The sequence below is a fragment of the Bufo gargarizans genome, chromosome 1 (assembly GCF_014858855.1).
Source record: "Bufo gargarizans isolate SCDJY-AF-19 chromosome 1, ASM1485885v1, whole genome shotgun sequence".
NCBI lineage: Eukaryota > Metazoa > Chordata > Amphibia > Anura > Bufonidae > Bufo > Bufo gargarizans.
In genome coordinates, this window is record NC_058080.1 from 175,059,736 (window position 1) to 175,079,729 (window position 19,994).

General features: G+C 41.2%; 1 protein-coding gene across 1 annotated transcript in view; it reads left to right on the plus strand.

Moving 5' to 3' along the window:
• DCHS2 (dachsous cadherin-related 2) overlaps positions 1–19,994 on the plus strand; it is a 394,236-nt gene that overhangs the window by 255,563 nt on the left and 118,679 nt on the right. Inside the window, exon 4 of the mRNA XM_044300255.1 lies at positions 16,538–16,774. Within this exon, the coding sequence (XP_044156190.1) occupies positions 16,538–16,774 (237 nt within the window). The remainder of the gene's footprint in view (positions 1–16,537; positions 16,775–19,994) is intronic.

The window sequence follows — 19,994 nt, forward strand, 5'->3', positions numbered from 1 at the left end:
ATAGCGTCCTGGCTGCCATAGTAACACTGAACGCATTTTGAAGACAGATCCGTCTTCAAATGCTTTCAGTTCACTTGCGTTTTTCCGGATCCGGCGTGTAATTCCGGCAAATGGAGTACACGCCGGATCCGGACAACGCAAGTGTGAAAGAGCCCTTAGGACAACTCCTATTGGCACCACAGCCACTAGACCCACATCAGGAACGTGGCACCCCCATGCCTCTGGGTTCTCATGGATTGGGTTTATGTACCAGGTATTATCCCACCAATCATGGCATCTGGAGCCATACATTCCCGTCACCATATTGGAAAGGACACAGCCTCTCCACAACCTAAACATTAATAATGATACTATTAAATGTGTCCTTGTTAAGAACAGACTGTCCAGTTATACAGCCTTATAAGTCTTCATTTCTTGGCAGCACATCACCCTGTATATTCAGGGCCAGATTGATCCTAATGGCTGATCCTGGATTATAACTTTGGTGCAGACTTTTAAATTTTATAGCACCTATTAAATGACTTTTTTGGTGCAGTTGTGTCACACATTGGCTGCATCTTATGCCAAACCACCTGGCTCTTCCCCAGTGGCATAAATGGAGTACCATGGGCCCCAGAGCAAACTTACGACTGGGCCCCCTCTTGATTATAATAACCTAAATGAATTATGCTTTGCCAAATTCACTGGTAGATTCCAACCAATGTATAGAAATGGTGAAATCAATGCTGTAAACCTGTGGCTCTTCTGCATTCACATTGAGAATTCTGGAGATTTGGAAATATCATATGGAATAGGACTCTGACGCTCTGTCCCCGTGTATTTTACTGCACATTGCTGCAGATTAGCAGGGTAGAAAACGCTCTGCAAGTCTGACATGCCTAAACATGGTCTATGAATTGATGCTTGCCTCCCACCACATTTCATAGGAATCTAATACTGGCTTCACACATATTGTAGTGTAGAGTGCTGCACACGGTTTACCGTGTCTTTCTGAGACTTCATAACATGGGGCCTTGTATACCTAACGTTCACAGCCAGGGACACTTGCGAGGCAGGCAATGTTCAGAGGAATAGTAGTTACCAGGTAGCTGCAGACAGGAAGACTAAAGTGCTTTGAGGCCACGACCTCAGGACACAGAGGAATCAGCAAGAATTTAGTGGGACACATCAGAAATATCAGAAGAGGAAGGCTGTGAAGAATGTCTGGCATCTGATTCTTCCAATACATTTGTGCCAGCTGAAATCTATTGACTAACATTTTTATATCAGAAATTAAAATGTAAGTGTGTAGCAGACAGTCACTCTGCTTGACCAAGCTGGCACCTGGCAGTCAGAAAACACATTAGGCTACTTTCACACTGGCGTTTTGGTTTCCGTTTGTGAGATCCGTTCAGGGCTCTGAGAAGCGGTCCAAAACGGATCAGTTATGCCCTAATGCATTCTGAATGGAAAAGGATTTGCTCAGAATGCATCAGTCTGGCTGCGTTCCGTCTCCATTCCGCTCTGGAGGCAGACACCAAAACGCTGCTTGGAGCGTTTTGGTGTCCGTCTGACAAAACTGAGCCAAACAGATCCATCCTGACACACAATGTAAGTCAATGGGGACGGATCCGTTTTCACTGACACAATATGGCACCATAGAAAACGGATTCGTCCCTCATTGACTTTCAATGGTGTTCAAGACGGATCCGTTTTGGCTATGTTAAAGATAATACAAACGGATCCGTTCTGAACGGATGCATGCAGTTGTATTATCTGAACGGATGCGTTTGTGCAGATCCGTGACGGATTCGCACCAAACGCCAGTGTGCAAGTAGCCTTACTCATAGGAGTCCAGCTATGGCATGCACTGAAGTTCGGCTGATAGAAGGCCTAGCCACCCACCATCACTATTCTGGACTATAGCACTGTGCTGTCTATGAAAGCAAAACTGCTTCTTGCGGCTTCTTGAGAAGTTTATTGTGGGCCCCTGATCCTTTCCTTTTCTCACTTAGTCACTCACCGTGTTGGATAAGCCAAAACGTGTCTATAACACAAATTTGGTGCAAGGTGTGTTTTTTTTTATTCTGTTACATTTTGATGTGTTACACCTACAGCAGGTCCTGATTGAGCAGTGCATCACCCATAGTCCTCCTCTTCTGTGTTCTTTGGATTCCTGTGTCATGAAACAACCCCTACCTAGTTCTGGTTGGGGTAGACGGTGTACCTAGTAGCATGAGGAAGCTAAGGTATTAAATAAAGCTGATCAAGCTCATTTAAAAGGATAACTATGTCTACCTTCTACTTATGTGACCATTATGGACCTGCAGACAATCATGAAGAACGCTTGTTAGCGATGATCTGAAACACTCATTCATTGGGTAATTTGAATCTTTCAAGATGTTTAAAAGTCCTCGCAAACAATGAATCAGTAAGGGGACAAGGACAAGTGATGTCACTAGTGATCGATCGGTCCCATACTGAGGATAAGATCGCTGCATGTAATAGCAGCAGTCTCCTCCTCTGATGAGCAGGCGACTATCAGGAAGGAACGCTTTCCTCTCAACAATCGCCTGCAAAATCTGCAGGTGTAACAAACTTTATGCCTGTATTACACCTGTATTACACCTGGCTAGATGGTTGCTAACGAGAGTTCATAGTGACGCTCTTTGGCTATCATCTGGCAGTCTAATACTGTCGCTGATTGCCCGATGAACAAGCAAACGCTTGTTCATCGGGCAATCCAAATCTTTTGACAATTTAAAAAATCATTGTTTGCAGGTGGCAGATCGTGGTGTCTAACAGTGATGGTCAGTTCGCAGTGTTCACCAGCGAACACATGCGGGCTGCCATCTTGACTCACCCTTCCGGCAATGCACAGGTAAGCCCTTACCTGTGCCGGGAGCCGGTCTTAAATCAAATGCGGTCACCGGGAGCAGGCAGTTCTGCCTTCATTGGGCTTTTCTCGGAACTGCCTGCTCCCGGTAACCGCATTTGTTTCAGACCAAATCCCGGCACAGGCACAGGTAAGGGCTTACCTGTGCATTGCCAGACTTGTGAGTCAAGATGGCAGCCCACATGTGTTCGCTGGCGAACACTGCGAACTGACCATCACTGGTGTCTAATAAGGATCTGCCTCCAGTATACAATGATTCAATATAGGGAAGAGTGATTGTATAATGATCGCTCCTCCCTATACTGGAGGAGATCATTGCATGTAATAGCAATGGCCTCCTCCACTAGCGAGGAGACGATTGCTGGGAAGGAATGCTTCCTTTCCAACAATTGTCTGTTAAATCTGGCTGTCGAAACGTGAAAACGGATCCGTCCCCATTATTATTATTTATTATTAAAGCGCCATTCATTCCATAGCGCTGTACATATGAGAAGAGGTAACCCCATTGACTTACATTGTGTGTCAGGACAGATCCGTTTGGCTCAGTTTCGTCAGACGGACACCAAAACACTGCAGGTAGCGTTTTGGTGTGTCTGCCTCCAAAGCGGAATGGAGACTGAACGGAGGCAAACTGATGCATTCTGAGCGGATCCTTTTCCATTCAGAATGCATTAGGGCAAAACTGATCCGTTTTGGACCGCTTGTCAGAGCCCTGAACGGATCTCACAAACGGGAACCAAAACGCCAGGGTGAAAGTAGCCTAATACAGCCTTTAGATTCAGGCCATTTTTAGACACTGGCTTGTTTGTAAGGCAGTTGTCCTGTTTTTCTATGCAGTAGTTGTATCATTTAAGACAATAAAGGCAAGGTCTTCTGCTGAGCAGAGAATATCCAGTGTCTCATGAAGCTATGTTTGCTTTTACAATGTTACTACATGCGATATACATGTAACTCTTTCTGTTATTGCTATTTTATCAGACCACGGTAATTTATCAGGGTAATATGTTATGCCTGATTTAAGGAATGGTTAAACATGTACTTAAAATGAAATAATGAAACATGATACAACTGAATTCCCCGGTTACTTTATCCAAATATTAAGGACACTTGTTCTACTTCAGACAAAGCTTTTCAATGTACTTCTCCCCCAAATGTGATAGAGAAAGCAATGATTTAGGTATATCCCTGGGAATAGCCTGACTGAAAGAGTATGATAATTTCATGTGATGGTCTGATGGTTTGTGCAGGAACGTTACATCATGGGAAAGGTAAATAGTGCAATTGATAGAATAAACAGGATACACCATGAGGATGGATGTCGAAAAAGGAAATATGATTGTTAAGGGAAACCTATTAAATTTCAATTACATTTCTGTTACATATAAAATGCAAGATGGTCTTGTTTTAATCAGTGTCTTTAGAGATTAAAAAGCCAGATATTTATATATGGAGATGAAATGACGAAGTTTAAAACCACGGGGTGCACCTTATGCATCCGTGTAGGTGTGTGGTGTAAACTAATACTCATTGCTTCAAGCTATTTTCAGTACTGGATCTCTTTGAAATGCACTTACGGTATATGAATTCAAAGACAGAAGGCTTAGTATGCTATACTAGATATATGCAAAGTAGTTTCCCGGGAAGAAGTACAGCTGTCGTTCTTGGGCCACCTACTGCGGGTAGCGGCCCTATAAGTCAATGTCCGACCTTTTTCAGGTAAATAGGAATCTTCCGATAAGGTACAGTTTGGGGAATTTTGCCCCTCTTCAGTGCAGAGTACAGTACTGGTTTGGCTGGGTGAAAGGCTGAGTTTGGGAGAAAAGTTTCTCCTTGTATACGTGCTCCAAGGCCAGTTTAAAGACTGTTACCCAAATAGGTGGTAGTAGAGGTGCAGCTTTCCATAACTTTTTTTCCCATTGCTTGCTATAAGTGCCTGTATAAACAATGATGCCTTTATCAGTAGAATGGGCACTGCACAAAAGGGACTATTTATTCAATAGTAAAGCTAAAAATTACATATAAAATAATAAAAACTGGACATAAAAAAGGGAAAAGGGAGAAATGTTGATGATCAGCTCATAGCATGTTTTGGCAGTGGGCTACCTTGCTCAGATAAGCTCTTTGTATAGAGTCTAGGCAACCTCCGGCACTCCAGCTGTTGTGAAACTACAACTCCCAGCATGCTTACTTGTTCTGTTCTTCTCAGAACTCCTATAAAAATGAATGGAGCATGCTGGAAATTGTAGTTTCACAACAGCTGGAGTGCCGAAGGTTGCTGACCCCTGGTATAGACAATGAAGGAGATGACGCTCCAAACTCTGTGCTCATTGAACTGATCAGCAGGGGTCCAGTGTAAAATCCTAAGGATAGACTGTCAATATTAAAGTGACAAAAACACTGTATTTTTGATACAGTAATAAGACGCAATCCCTCCCCCCCAACAAGTGACAGCAGGAACATCAGGAAGAGCGTTGGATGTCAGGAGTGGCATCGGCATCTGGAGTTGTATTTTTTTTGTCTGCTCTGAGCATGGGGGTCTGATCTGAGGACTGAATGGGGGGGTCTTATGCCCATTGGGGCTCTGATCTGAGGTCTGATTGGGGTTCATTTACATTGGGAGTCTGAGGTGAGGTCTCAATGGTGGTCTTTTTCACACTGTGGGTCTCAGTTGAGGTCTGATTGGGAGTCTTATTTACATTAGGGGTCTGAATGGGGCTCTGAGCTGAGGTCTGATTAAAATTGGTGGTCTGATTGGTGGTCTGATGAAAAATATTTTTATTCTTATTTTTCTCCTCTAAAACCTAGAGGTGTCTTATGGGCAGTTCCGTCTTATAGGAGAAAAATGTGGTAGCTCTCCACTGGGCTTTCCATCAGGGATATACATTTAAATACCCAGAAGTGGTATTCAAACATACAGTACAGACCAAAAGTTTGGACACACCTTCTCATTCAAAGAGTTTTCTTTATTTTCATGACTATGAAAATTGTAGATTCACACTGAAGGCATCAAAACTATGAATTAACACATGTGGAATTATATACATAACAAAAAAGTGTGAAACAACTGAAAATATGTCATATTCTAGGTTTTTCAAAGTAGCCACATTTTGCTTTGATTACTGATTTGCACACTCTTGGAATTCTCTTGATGAGCTTCAAGAGGTAGTCACCTGAAATGGTCTTCCAACAGTCTTGAAGGAGTTCCCAGAGATGCTTAGCACTTGTTGGCCCTTTTACCTTCACTCTGCGGTACAGCTCACCGCAAACCATATCGATTGGGTTCAGGTCCGGTGACTGTGGAGGCCAGGTCATCTGGCGCAGCACTCCATCACTCTCCTTCATGGTCAAATAGCCCTTACACAGCCTGGAGGTGTGTTTGGGGTCATTGTCCTGTTGAAAAATAAATGATGGTTTAACTAAACGCAAACCGGATGGAATAGCATGCCGCTGCAAGATGCTGTGGTAGCCATGCTGGTTCAGTATGCCTTCAATTTTGAATAAATCCCCAACAGTGTCACCAGCAAAGCACCCCCACACCATCACACCTCCTCCTCCATGCTTCACGGTGGGAACCAGACATGTAGAGTCCATCTGTTCACCTTTTCTGAGTCGCACAAAGACACGGTGGTTGGAACCAAAGATCTCAAATTTGGACTCATCAGACCAAAGCACAGATTTCCACTGGTCTAATGTCCATTCGTTGTGTTCTTTAGCCCAAACAAGTCTCTTCTGCTTGTTGCCTGTCCTTAGCAGTGGTTTCCTAGCAGATATTCTACCATGAAGGCCTGATTCACACAGTCTCCTCTTAACAGTTGTTCTAGAGATGTGTCTGCTGCTAGAACTCTGTGTGGCATTGACCTGGTCTCTAATCTGAGCTGCTGCTAACCTGCGATTTCTGAGGCTGGTGACTCGGATGAACTTATCCTCAGCAGCAGAGGTGACTCTTGGTCTTCCTTTCCTGGGACGGTCCGCATGTGAGCCAGTTTCTTTGTAGCGCTTGATGGTTTTTGTGACTGCACTTGGGGACACTTTCAAAGTTTTCCCAATTTTTCGGACTGACTGACCTTAATTTCTTAAAGTAATGATGGCCACTCGTTTTTCTTTACTTAGCTGATTTTTTCTTGCCATAATACAAATTCTAACAGTCTATTCAGTAGGACTATCATCTGTGTATTCATCTGACTTCTCCACAACGCAACTGATGGTCCCAACCCCATTTATAAGGCAAGAAATCCCACTTATTAAACCTGACAGGGCACACCTGTGAAGTGAAAACCATTTCAGGTGACTACCTCTTGAAGCTCATCAAGGGAATGCCAAGAGTGTGCAAAGCAGTAATCAAAGCAAAAGGTGGCTACTTTGAAGAACCTAGAATATGACATATTTTCTGTTTCACACTTTTTTGTTATGTATCTAATTCCACATGTTTTGATGCCTTCAGTGTGAATCTACAATTTTCATAGTCATGAAAATAAAGAAAACTCTTTGAATGAGAAGGTGTGTCCAAACTTTTGGTCTGTACTTGTATATTGCAATGGGCACAATTAGGCATATAGCTTCATTTGACTTGCTTATGTTTGTTTCTAGTGTATTTGCTGGACAGAATAGCACAGTCCACGCATTCTGTCCCACAAAAAAGCTGGAAATAACAGATCAACAGAAGTTTTAGGACGAATCCTATGCAATCCATTTGCTTTATTTAATTGAATGTACACATTGAGGTATATGTTCGAATGCCAATTATGGATATTGAAAAAACGTATACCCCTGACGGAATCTGGCCTAAATGGTGAATGCTGAGCTGGTCCATGGATAAGAAGGCTACTGTCATTGGAGAAAGTGATTATTTCTTCTACACTTAGACTGCCCCTTTGAACATACAGAAACCAGTGTCCAATTTTCATATTTTATATAACATTTATTTGAATAAAGATGATTTTAATGGCATACAGTATATTGTGCATTTTTCAGGCACAAGACTCCTAACAGTGAGTAATCCAAATAAACCGGCATTGTTTTCGAGCACAATAGATTAACGTTTCCAACTGTATATTGATAAAAGTTGTAAAAATATTCCATCATGCTGGGAACCAGACCATTGTTTACTCATGCAGTATGAAGTTCCAGAGACCCTGATATCTGACCTTTGAAATTAGTACAGAGCAGCAATCTTAATGCAGCATTACGCGCTATCAAGTCATCGGTCTCCAGTGTGCACTCACTCAGTCATCTTGAGAACATTCAGTAACAATTGGTTTGTTCCTTATGTGCTGTGTGTTTGATGCATAAAAAAAAGTTTGAAACAAACACATTGGCTTATTTCTATGTTACTTTTCTTAATGGCATTTCTATAATAAGATTGCTTGGCACAGCATGACAGGTTTAAATATTTGAGTTATATATATAAACCTTTGTGGTGGATATGTTTTGTAGCTAAACTTAACTCAAAACTTGAGTGCTTGATCCTGCTTGTTTTTCCATTAGGAAAAAATATGATGTATTTAATAAGAACCATGTGAAGACGTTAGATGATAGCTACATGACTTTGGTTGCCGTTCAATACGCCGAAAAACATGCTGTTTTATATTATTTCATCAAAGGTACAAATAAGATTCTGACCTTGGGCATGTTTATATATTTGCCTGAAAAACCACCCAACTGTTTTCTCATTGTCACAAATATTACATATCACGTCTGGGAGGGGGAAAAAAATCCTGACTTGTTTACCTGGCTAAATTAACTTTTTATTGCGGAGTGATTGGGAAGGGAAATTACGGAATAAAACACAAACAACACGTAGCACTTAGTAACATCAAAACACTACTTTCTGCCTCCTTGCTTAACATAATCTATGGAAAGCTGATTGTCAATTAGCAAAAAAGTTTCCGCATCCATGTGTATGTCTGATTAAAAAGCATGACAATTATACCGCTTAATTAACACAGGTAGGAAAAAACAGCAACATTGCAATAACAACTAGCTAGCTGCTGGCTGCTAAATAAAAAAGGTTGAATGAGAAGATAAAGATGTTTCTTTCAGTTTAATTCACCCCTATTCTGAATATTACATCTAATATTTTACAGTGACAGAAAGTTATACATACAATACATCTTTTTACTAAACCGCAAAGCAGATGTTTGTTTGCTTTGTTGAATTGCAGATTTTTTTTGCTGTTTCTATTTTGAGACATTTGGAACGTCTCGGTCTATACATGAATTCACTAGTAAAACTGGAGGTAGAAGAATTTTCCCTTATGTGGCCCCATATTTTAATTCGTTCTTTAAATAACACACAATTAAACATTGTACTGGAAATAAATATGCATATTTGGAAGAGTATAAACATGGTTAATTCATCTCAGAATATAGTCTTGGGCCGCAAGGTTCCATTTCTTTTATGGGTTTAGAAGATATGAGGTAAACAGTCTGATGGGACTTAGATTTATATGAATCCTACTGTGATGACCGAGGCAGTAGATATTGAGAATATGGGTCTAAAACTAGTTAAAGGGGCTGTTCTACAGTTTTTAAACCAGGAACTGGATCTGAATACTTTTGTAATTGTATTTAATTAAAAATGTAGTATAGCCACTGAGTTATTCTTTTTTCATCTCTTTATCTGACTCACAGAGCTGGCTGCACATCCCAAGGTTTGATCTGTTAAAATTGACTTTTTACTAATTAATTTGTCATGAATCACTATAAACAAGGTGCACCCAGGCCACTTGGTCTTAGGGTGCAGCCATGCTGAGGGTGGGTTGTGGCCATGCCGTGGTGAAGAACCACGGGGCCAATTAGTCCACAGCTGCCTTTCATTTAATAATGAAGACCTCACTGTATAGTCCTTCTTCATTGTTAATGGCCGTCAGGCATCTTTAAACACGGGTTATTGCTGGTATGGGGTTTGGCTGGTTAGGTGGGGGGACAATATGCATATTATTGCTGTTCTGGCCTGAAATCCCCTGCAGGTTATTTCCAGTAAACTCCAAATATTAATCAGCTTTGGCATACCCACTTCTCCAAACCCAGCGCTCTCTTGCACTACAGGTGGGAACCCTTCTTCTACCATCTGCTTTTCCTCCTTTTCCACATCATCTAAATAATATTGATGAAAATATGTCATCAGAAAAATCCAGCTCCTCCTCTCTCTGCCTCTTTCTGACTTTTCTAGGAAGAAAGCCACCAAAATATGAGAATGGTCATCATTAATACCTGGCCCCCCAAAGGGGGGGAGGTTGAATGATATTGGTTGGCACCGGAATAATAAAGGTTTCCATCATATTGGTATTGAATTACATTTACGGCTGATGTAGAAATAAGTAAATATAGTAATAAATAAATGAAACTGACACAGCATAAGTCTCCCTGCACTCTCTCTGCACTCTCTCTGCACTCTCCCTGCACTCTCCCTGCCCTCTCCCTCTCCAATAGTCTTCTATTAATCATTTTCAGCAGCACTGTCCCTAGCACATGAGTGCTCGCCATGTCTCTCCCTATGCTCAGCTCAGAGGACAATGGTGGAGACTGAGAGGTATGAAAGTTTTATACAGCTGTGGGGATGGCTATCTACATATGGCTGCACCGCATTATGAGTGATTTCGCATTCCCGGGCTTCTTACTTTCACTTTGTAACACGTGCAGCAGCCATTTTAGGAAAAAACTATCTATTACCACTATCTATGAGGATCAGTTTACAGTGGTATTTTAAGGTGCTTAGATTCCAAGTGTAGGTATGGTAGATCATTGGAGAATGTAGGTATTGGAGAATTCCTCCCTGGTGCATCCTGGCACCATGACTCCCCTGCATCATTTTACAACAGTATTACATCATAAGAAGCAGTTGTGTGGTATAAATCTGTTATACATATAGCCCAATCGCATCAGGAAATTCATTGTACACCTACAGGCATGGTTGCCAGACCGTTTTTTTTCCCCTTTTTTTCTGGACGACTTATCCAAAAGTCTCAGGCAACCAACATTTTAAATGGACAAACTGGAAAACTATAGAGGTGAAACTCGAATAATGAGAATATCGTGCAAAGTTCATTTATTTCAGTAATGCAACTAAAAGGTGAAACATATGAGATAGACTCATTACATGCAAAGCGAGATATTCCAAGCCTTTATTTGTTATAATTTGGATGATTATGGCTTACAGCTTATGAAACCCCAAAGTCACAATTTTGAGGTACCCTTTGCTTAGGGGGTATGGATTAATTAGCTGACTAGAGGGTGACACTTTGAGCCTAGAATATTGAACCTTTTTTACAAAATTCTAATTTTAAGCTGCATTAATGCAATTCCTTTTAATTTGCCATCGGCCTCATGCACACGACCGTTGTTCGGGTCCGCATCCGAGCCGCAGTTTTTGCGGCTTGGGTGCAGACCCATTCACCTCAGAGGGGCCGCTAAAGATGCGGACAGCATTCTGTGTGCTGTCCGCATCCGTTGCTCCGTTCCGTGGCCCCGCAAAAAAAAATATAACATGTTCTATTCTTGTCCGTTTTGAGGACACGAATAGGCATTTCTACAATGGGCCGCCTGTTCCGTTCCGCAAATTGCAGAAGGCACACGGGCGGCTTCTGTGTTTTGTGGATCCTCAATTTGTGGACCGCAAGAAACAGAACGGTCGTGTGCATGAGCCCTTATGAAATAAATGGACTTTTGCACAATATTCAAATTTTTCGAGTTTCACCTGTAAGTCATATCTGTCTGTAGTTCAATGTACTGCTAAAACACATTATCATCGATTACTGTGATGATAATTATAATAATTACAGAACGGATCATAAACAGATCACACATATTTTTCTACGAATCGTAAAAAAAAAGTTCTGGAATTTGCTGATGTATAGATGATTTGCCTCTGCCTGGTGCACACCTCATCAGCACTATTCCTTCTCATTTTATTTTAGCTTTTATGGTTTCTCCAACAATACAAACAAATCTTGATCTCCTATGTTACTCATAATATACAGTATGATTCCTTACAGGATGTGGCCGGACTCCATCATGGGAGAACTACAGCTTGCCAATCTCTTGCCGGAATATAAGGCATCTCACTAAAAGTGTGGTACCAAGTAAATATATATATATATATATATATATATCGCTACAATGAGGTGTTTTTTAAACTTTTAAAACAAAAAAAAAATGAGAATAAATATAAGTACATAAAAATGCTGAAATTCAGCTGGGTGACACAGTCCATATACAGCCCACCTGAACTCCAGTTCAGATGGTTAAACAGGCAGCGTGTTTAGCCCTTGTAGGATTGACTTTATACAGGCATCATATAAATACCCCATGTACCGCGCAGCTGTCTTTTCATGGGTGCATATGGTGGAGATTGACATAACTCTTTAAAATGGCAGATATACAGGCACCTTTTGCATAAAAGTAGATTGACACAAAAAAACTTTAGGTTTGTCATTTTACAACATATAACAGCACACAGGTGTCTAAAAAGACAGCAAATAACGTGTTCTCATGTGCTGCATGCCTAGTGAACCATGCTGATGATGCAGAAAACATTGTCATAATAATACATTCATTAAGACCATTAGTTATTGGTTAGGCTACCTTAGTAAAACTTGATTCTCTTTTTAAAATTTTTGTTATAGTTATAGTTTTAGTTCATTATGCAGTACGTTCTTCACTGTATCAGTATGTTTTTCACCAAAAATTTGAGCTCATTTAAGCCTAATTTACTGTGACCTTCATAAAGGTCTCACACTATTGATATCTGCCATACACGACCCTTTAAATGACTAATCTTGTTCCGTTTATCTTCATCTTAAAGATTTTCAAATAATTTGTCTGCTAAAGTATAAGGTTAGTTTGGGTGACAAACTGCTCGCCCCACTTGGCCATCTGCCTCCTGTCTGATTAAATTCTGGCTACTTAGTGACCTTAGCACTGAAGCAATATGTTATATCCGGTGGCTAAGACACCACTTTATTATAGCACAACATTTATTCCTCAAGTAAAATTATACAAGTGCATCTTGTAGAAATTGTATTTTATTTAAGCCAGCAGAAGGCGACCTATAAATTACAATTAACTGAATTTACACTTGTTTTAGAAGCATATTTTACAAATCCATTTGCAAAGTTTGACATATTGGATCCCGGCCCACAGAACAGATAGCTAAAAGGTTAATTGGACTATTACTGCACTGTACTAAGTCATCTTCAATCTTGTCCCAACACTTGAAATTCATTTTGTGCCATTTTTAGACACCAGACATATTTCCTAAAATATGTTCTTTATAATTAGTAGGTGAATAATTTTAACTGCAGATATTCTATTTTCGAAAGGTTTCTTTAGCTAAAAATACCAGGTGACCCACATTTAAAGTGGTTGTCCGAGTTATGGAAAAAAAAGATATAGCACTGTAAGGCCGAGTTCACACGAACGTGTGTGACCCGTGCCCGTGCTGCGGCCCGCAAATTGCGGGCCGCAATGCACGATCGCCGGCCGTGGGTCAGCCGAATTGGATCGCGGATCCATTCACTTTAATGGGTCCGCGATCTGCCCAATCCGCAAAAAGATAGGACCTGTTCTATCTTTTTTGCGGATCGGAAGTATGGGACGCAACTCCACGGAAGCACTCCGTAGTGCTGCTGAGGGCTCCCGTTCCGTGCGGCCGTTCCGCAATTCCAGATTTGCGGACCCATTGAAGTGAATGCAAGTGCTGCCCTGAGTGACATGTCTGCCTGCTGGGAGACTCAGCAGCATGTTGTATGTGTAGAACTACAAGTCCCAGCTGTACAATGACACTGCTAAGGGAGTGAATACAAGTGCTACCCTGAGGGACATGTCTGCCTGCTGGGAGACTTAGCAGCATGTTGTATGTGTAGAACTACAAGTCCCAGCTGTACAATGACACTGCTAAGGGAGTGAATACAAGTGCTACCCTGAGGGACATGTCTGCCTGCTGGGAGACTCAGCAGCATGTTGTATGTGTAGAACTACAAGTCCCAGCTGTATAATGACACTGCTAAGGGAGTTAATACAAGTGCTACCCTGAGTGACATGTCTGCCTGCTCGGAGACTCAGCAGCATGTTGTATGTGTAGAACTACAAGTCCCAGCTGTACAATGACACTGCTAAGGGAGTGAATACAAGTGCTGCCCTGAGTGACATGTCTGCCTGCTGGGAGACTCAGCTGCATGGTGTATGTGTAGGACTACAAGTCCCAGCTGTATAATGACACTGCTAAGGGAGTGAATACAGATGCTGCCCTGAGTAACATTGCCTGCTGGGAGACTCTGCAGCATGTTGTATGTATAAGACTACAAGTCCCAGCTGTACAATGACACTGCTAATACACACAGGATCTTCCCCCTACCTGCAATGCTCTGCAGAACTTTTCTTTCAGCTCCTGTGCCCAGCATTTGTTTCCTCACTGCCTGCAGCTACACAGTAAACACTTCAGCCCTGAGTCTGTGCAGCTGAAGGGGTTAAGAGAGAGCAATAAGCAGCAGCCGGCAGTGCAGGGGGGCGTGGCCAGCACAGTGACCTCTCCTGTACAGATCTCTCAGGATTGTGCAGGAACATTATCAGAGCAGGGAGAGAAGCTGACATCACAGGTCATGTGACCCTCAGTGAAATCTGAGAAACCAGCCACCGGAGATAAAGTGAGTTAATTGGAACGCTGTTACATTTGCCTAGTTAGGAACATAGAAAGAATAAAAAAATAACTCGGACAACCCCTTTAAGGATATTATTGAAGGATATATGAGGGGAGACGCACAAATTTACCTTAAAAGGCAGCTCAGTGGTTAGTACTTGTGTCTTGCAGCGCTGGGGTCGCAGGTTTGAATCCGAACAAGGGCAACATCTGCATGGAGTTTGTATGCTCTTCTCATGTTTGCGTGGGTTTCTTCCGAAGTCATACTGCAAGGGAACTTAGATTGTAAGCTTCATTTGCGACAGCGAGTGATAATAATGACTGTAAAGTGCTGCCGAATATGTCAGCGGTATATAAGTGATTTATATACGTAAATAAGGGAAGGTGTCTGTAGAAAATGACAAATTGTTTTATGTTAAACACAATTAAGAATTTTTGGTGATGTATACTTTAAAAAAATTATTAAAATCCTGCTGTTTTCGCACTTTAGGGCATATTAGATGGAGCGAATATCAATAGAATTTTCGTGTACTTTTGAGAAATTAGCGAGGCATGTAATAGCATTTGTTCTCTGTGAATCTGACAAATCTGCCTGACTGAAAGATTATCATTAATCAATGGCATATCCCCTTGACCCGTTGGTAGTGTTAATGCCCTGGGGGCAACGATCAGCAATCTCAATAACGATGATAGTGCTGCAAGATACTAGACAGTAGAGCTATCTGACCAATAAAAACTATTATGTATATATAAAATATAGTACCCAAGCCAACTATTTATAAACTAGCAGTGCTGTGGCTCCAACTGGACGACTTTCACCCACTGGAATCTGCCCTAAGGTGTTAATTATATGCTATAATTCACACATTCTGTTCAGAACCTACCAGGGCTAAAGACTTATTCCCGATAATTCTGTTGTAACAGAAATCCAATTCCTGGTGGTGTCCAAATCTGTATCAGTAGAGTGCACACTGTAGACAGAATGTAGGTTCAGTACAGAATGTGAATTATGGCTTATGATAATATTTAAGGGCAGAGTTCAGCACGTGGAAGCTGTCTGGTTGGAGCAGTTCTACTAGTTTATAGATGGTGGGTACTATATTTTGTGTGTTTTGAATTCAAATGATTTGCTAAATCGACGATGGCCGCTTGTTAATGAAAGATTATCTACCAGTCTAATAAGCTGCATAATAGGCTGAACATTCCTGTTCTGTACATATCACTTTTCAATAGTCATTATCATTGCAGGCAAGATTACAGTGACAGATAACACAGGATCGACCACTTACAATATATATACACCAGTATATAGATAACACTAGATCCACCATCCAAGATAGATACAATATACACACCTATATATACTCTGGAGGCCACATGATCCACTATTCACAATAAGTGATATCAAGGCCCCCCATGTCCCCGACCCCCCAGGCCAATGACCTCTGCACAAGTCACAGAGCATGCCTAGAAAACTCTCTCATAGAGGTCATTGAGGTCCCCTCCTGTTTATTGTGTCTATGGCCCACCATGGCTGCTGTAAAGCATAACTCTAAATGCTGTTAGGAGCAGCTCAGGCAAAATGGCCGCCCTGTCAGTATCTGGTTTTAATTAGTAAAAAAGGTGATAGCATTTTAAAAGGGGGTACTGCACTATTTGATACTCTGTAGTCATGATGTCATCAAGGAGGATTCTTGTGTCATTGGCTGAAAACAGAGTGAATTTGGCTTCTGAAACATGTGCTATGTGCTATCACAGTGTGACTATATGAACTATATGCATTTACAGTCTTACCTCGTTCTAAATAAGATTTCATGGCTAGGTTGTCACAGATGTTCATCAATATAGACCAGTTTTATAAAGTTTAGTTGAAGTTTTGACAAATGTATGAAATTATTGGTGTTCTTCTGCTTTATTAGCCGTCCAGATATATACAGGAGATTTTATGATTTAATTTCCTTCACGCACATCATTTGTAAATATTCAGTGTAATATTCCATATGATTGGTTATCATTTTTCATCTTTAGGAATTATGTATTTGATTGCTGCTCTCGAACATCTGGAGGATTCGCAAGTGACGTTCTCTGTATGCGCTCGAGATAAAGGCGGCCTTACGTCCGCAGTGAACGCGTCTGTGACTGTTAACATCCAAAAAACTACGGTAGCACCTCCACTGTTTGAAAAATCCCGCTACACCTTTGTAATATCGGAGGATGTTCCAAATGGCACTGCTGTTGGTACTGTCAAGGCTAGAGAACCTCCAAGTAAGTGCTGATTTTTTTTATTACATAGCAACAAACAGTCTATGAGCTCACAGTCTATGTGGAGATAGGAGTGACAAAATTGTATAAAAGTGCTTTTTTTGTACAATAGTCCAACGATCTTAACACACTGGGGGAGGAGTAGATATAAATCTGCATGAGCCAGTCATCAGCTGATATTTGTACTGTTTCTGAGAGCATGGCGATGTGATTGGTTACTAGTGCTGAGCGAATGGAGCTTCCGATCCAAGATCCGAAGTCGATTCTCTCAAAACTTTGTTTTAATGCTGTACGGAGACCCATCTCCATACCGCATTAAAATGTATGGGCTCTGTCTAGTAGAAATGAGTTATCACCGAAGTCTCGTGAGACTTAGGTGAATAACTTCGGCATTTGATTTTTAAACTTTAAAACCAATTTAAAACAGGAATCATAAGTTGGCTTCAGTACCGGCTGGTACCTCTGTGCCAATGCCTGACTTCGGATCCAAGTTTTAAAATGGTTTTAAAGTTGAAAAATCAAATCCTGAAAACACAGGACTTTGGTGATAACACATTTTCCTGTCCAGAACCCATACATTTAAATGTGAAACGGAGATGAATCTCTGTACAGCAGTCAAACAAAAAAGTTTTGAGCAAATCGACTTTGGAACGATTCACTCCACATTATTGGCCACCCTAAAAAACTCAACATTATTGGCCACCCTAAAAATATCTATTTTTAGGGAGCGGCAAAAACTGTGGATGTTGTGAATTAACCTAATTGCTTGGGGTAGGGCATTCCAGAGAACTGGTGCAGCTCGAGAGAAGTCTTGGAGATGGGAATGAGAAGTTTGGATTATGGTGGCTGTTAGTTGTAATTCACTGGCAAGCTGTTAAATTATAAAAAGAACAGTTTGGAAAACCCACCCAAAACATCAAAATGTCTACATGTTTGTCAAAATTTAAGCTACATTCACACAACTGACTTTTGGGTTCACATCCGATCCACATATTTTGTGGATCCCACACTGACCCACTCATTTCTAGGAAGTCACAAAAAAATGCAGACAGCACAGACATGTCATACATGTGCTGTCTGCAAATTATAGAACATGTCCTATTCTTGTGCATTTTGCATTTCTATAACGAGGAGCAAGGAAAGTCACACAGCCTGTGTTAGTATATTGCAGATCCACGTGGACTGCAAAATACATACAGTCTAAGGCCTTATGCACACGACCGTTGTGTGCATCCGTGGCCGTTGTGCCGTTTTCCGTTTTTTTTTGCGGACCCATTGACTTTTAATGGGTCTGTGGAAAAATCGGAAAATGCACCGTTTGGCAGCCGCATCCGTGATCCGTTTTTCCTGGCCATGAAAAAAATAAGACCTGTCCTATTTTTTTCACGGCCAATGGTTCACGGACCCATTCAAGTCAATGGGTCAGTGAAAAAACACGGATGCACACAAGATTGTCATCCGCGTCCGTGATCCGTGTCCGTGATCGGTGTCCGTTTTTTCCTATCATTTCAATGGCAAACTTGACTTAGATTTTTTTTTCATTTTTCATGTCCGTGGATCCTTCAAAAATCAAGGAAGACCCACGGACAAAAAAACGGTCACGGATCACGGACCTACGGACCCCGTTTTTGCGGACCTTAAAAAGAAACGGTCGTGTGCATGAGGCCTAATAGTGACAGTTTACAGGTGATTCTTGGTTCATGAGAAGCTAATTATAAAATGACAACCAATATTGCAGCAGATCCTGTTGTCACCTTTAAAACAATGGCCACCACTACAGAACTCTGTAAAGTAAGCTGTAAAAAATGTCTATGTATAACTTGTAACTATCTAAAATTATCTTCAAAGTGGGTCCTGTGCTTTGGAAAATTCCTACTTGTTAGATTGGTCTATTGACAATAAGGTGATCACAAAGTGTCCTCCTTTTGGGACCCCCGGCAATCAGCTATCTGTAACTGCTGTGTTTATCTGCAGAAACACCACATGGGAAATTAGAGGCTATGTACACCTTTGGTGGTATTTTTTTTTTTATTACTGTACTCATTTTGAGCTTAAAATTATTTTTTCAATTAGTCTTTATTAAAAATACAGAGTCCTTTTTTTCTGTACAGAGCTGAGATGCTCTAGTAGTAGCCTCTGTATTTTCTCTCTTTTCCGTCAGTTGGGTAGCTGACGGGCTCCTTATCTCTGCTCTCTGACATTATAAACACTCATCATAGCTCAATTCTTATCTTATTGGATTTACACAGGCTTCCTTCCCGACAGTCGGCTGCTCGTTCAGTGAAGGAGACAGCTGCATTTACATGCAGCGACCTCCTTCACAATATGAGGACGAGCACGATCTGCTGCCCAGAAGCCATGATCGGTGATGTCTGCATGAACGACAAGATCACCCAATGAATGAGCATTTCGCTCGGCGACATATTTACATGACCGGATTGTTGGGAACGATTCTTGGGCTGTGTAAATGCATCTTTAAATAATTGTTTATGACCTTTTAGTAATTTAGTTTTAATTTTAGTAGTTTAGTGTTATTAGATGACCAGTTAACCCTTTGTTACAGAATGGCTCAATATTTTAAATAAAGACCAATAGAAATAATGAGTTTTAGCCCAAAATGAGTAAAATGCAATCATTAAAAAAAAATTGTCCCCAAAGGTGTACATAGCCTTTAAGCATCACACTTTGCCCATTAAAATAAACAAAGGACAGGTCTTCCAGAGTGGCTGCTGTTTGTAACTGATCTCCACTCTGGTCAAGAGATGAGAGGATCCTTAAGAGGAAGCCTATCTCTATCAAAGTAAGAATTAACTTAAAGGTAGTGTTGAGCAAACCCAAACTTTGCTGGAAAAGTTTGTGTTCGAGTTCGGTATTCGCGCATTTAATAAAGCTTTTGAAAGGCTGCAGGGCAGCCAATCAACAAGCTTTTAAGCTGTGGGCACTTAGAAGCCATCACAGCGATGCCTTGTAATGCATGGCTGTGATTGGCCGGTGCCATCATGTGACCCAGCCCCTATACAAGCTGGATCATGTGTAGCACCGCCCATCAGCTCTGAGTAGTGCAGGGACAGGAAGCAGGCAGCTGAAACGAGGGACAGTGTTAGGAAACTGGCTATTTGTATTGTGGGTGGCCTATAATGATTTTTTGTGGGTGCAACTCACCAGCTTTGCACCCCTGACACAGAAATATGATAATAAACCTGGCTGTTATTTCTGTGGATGA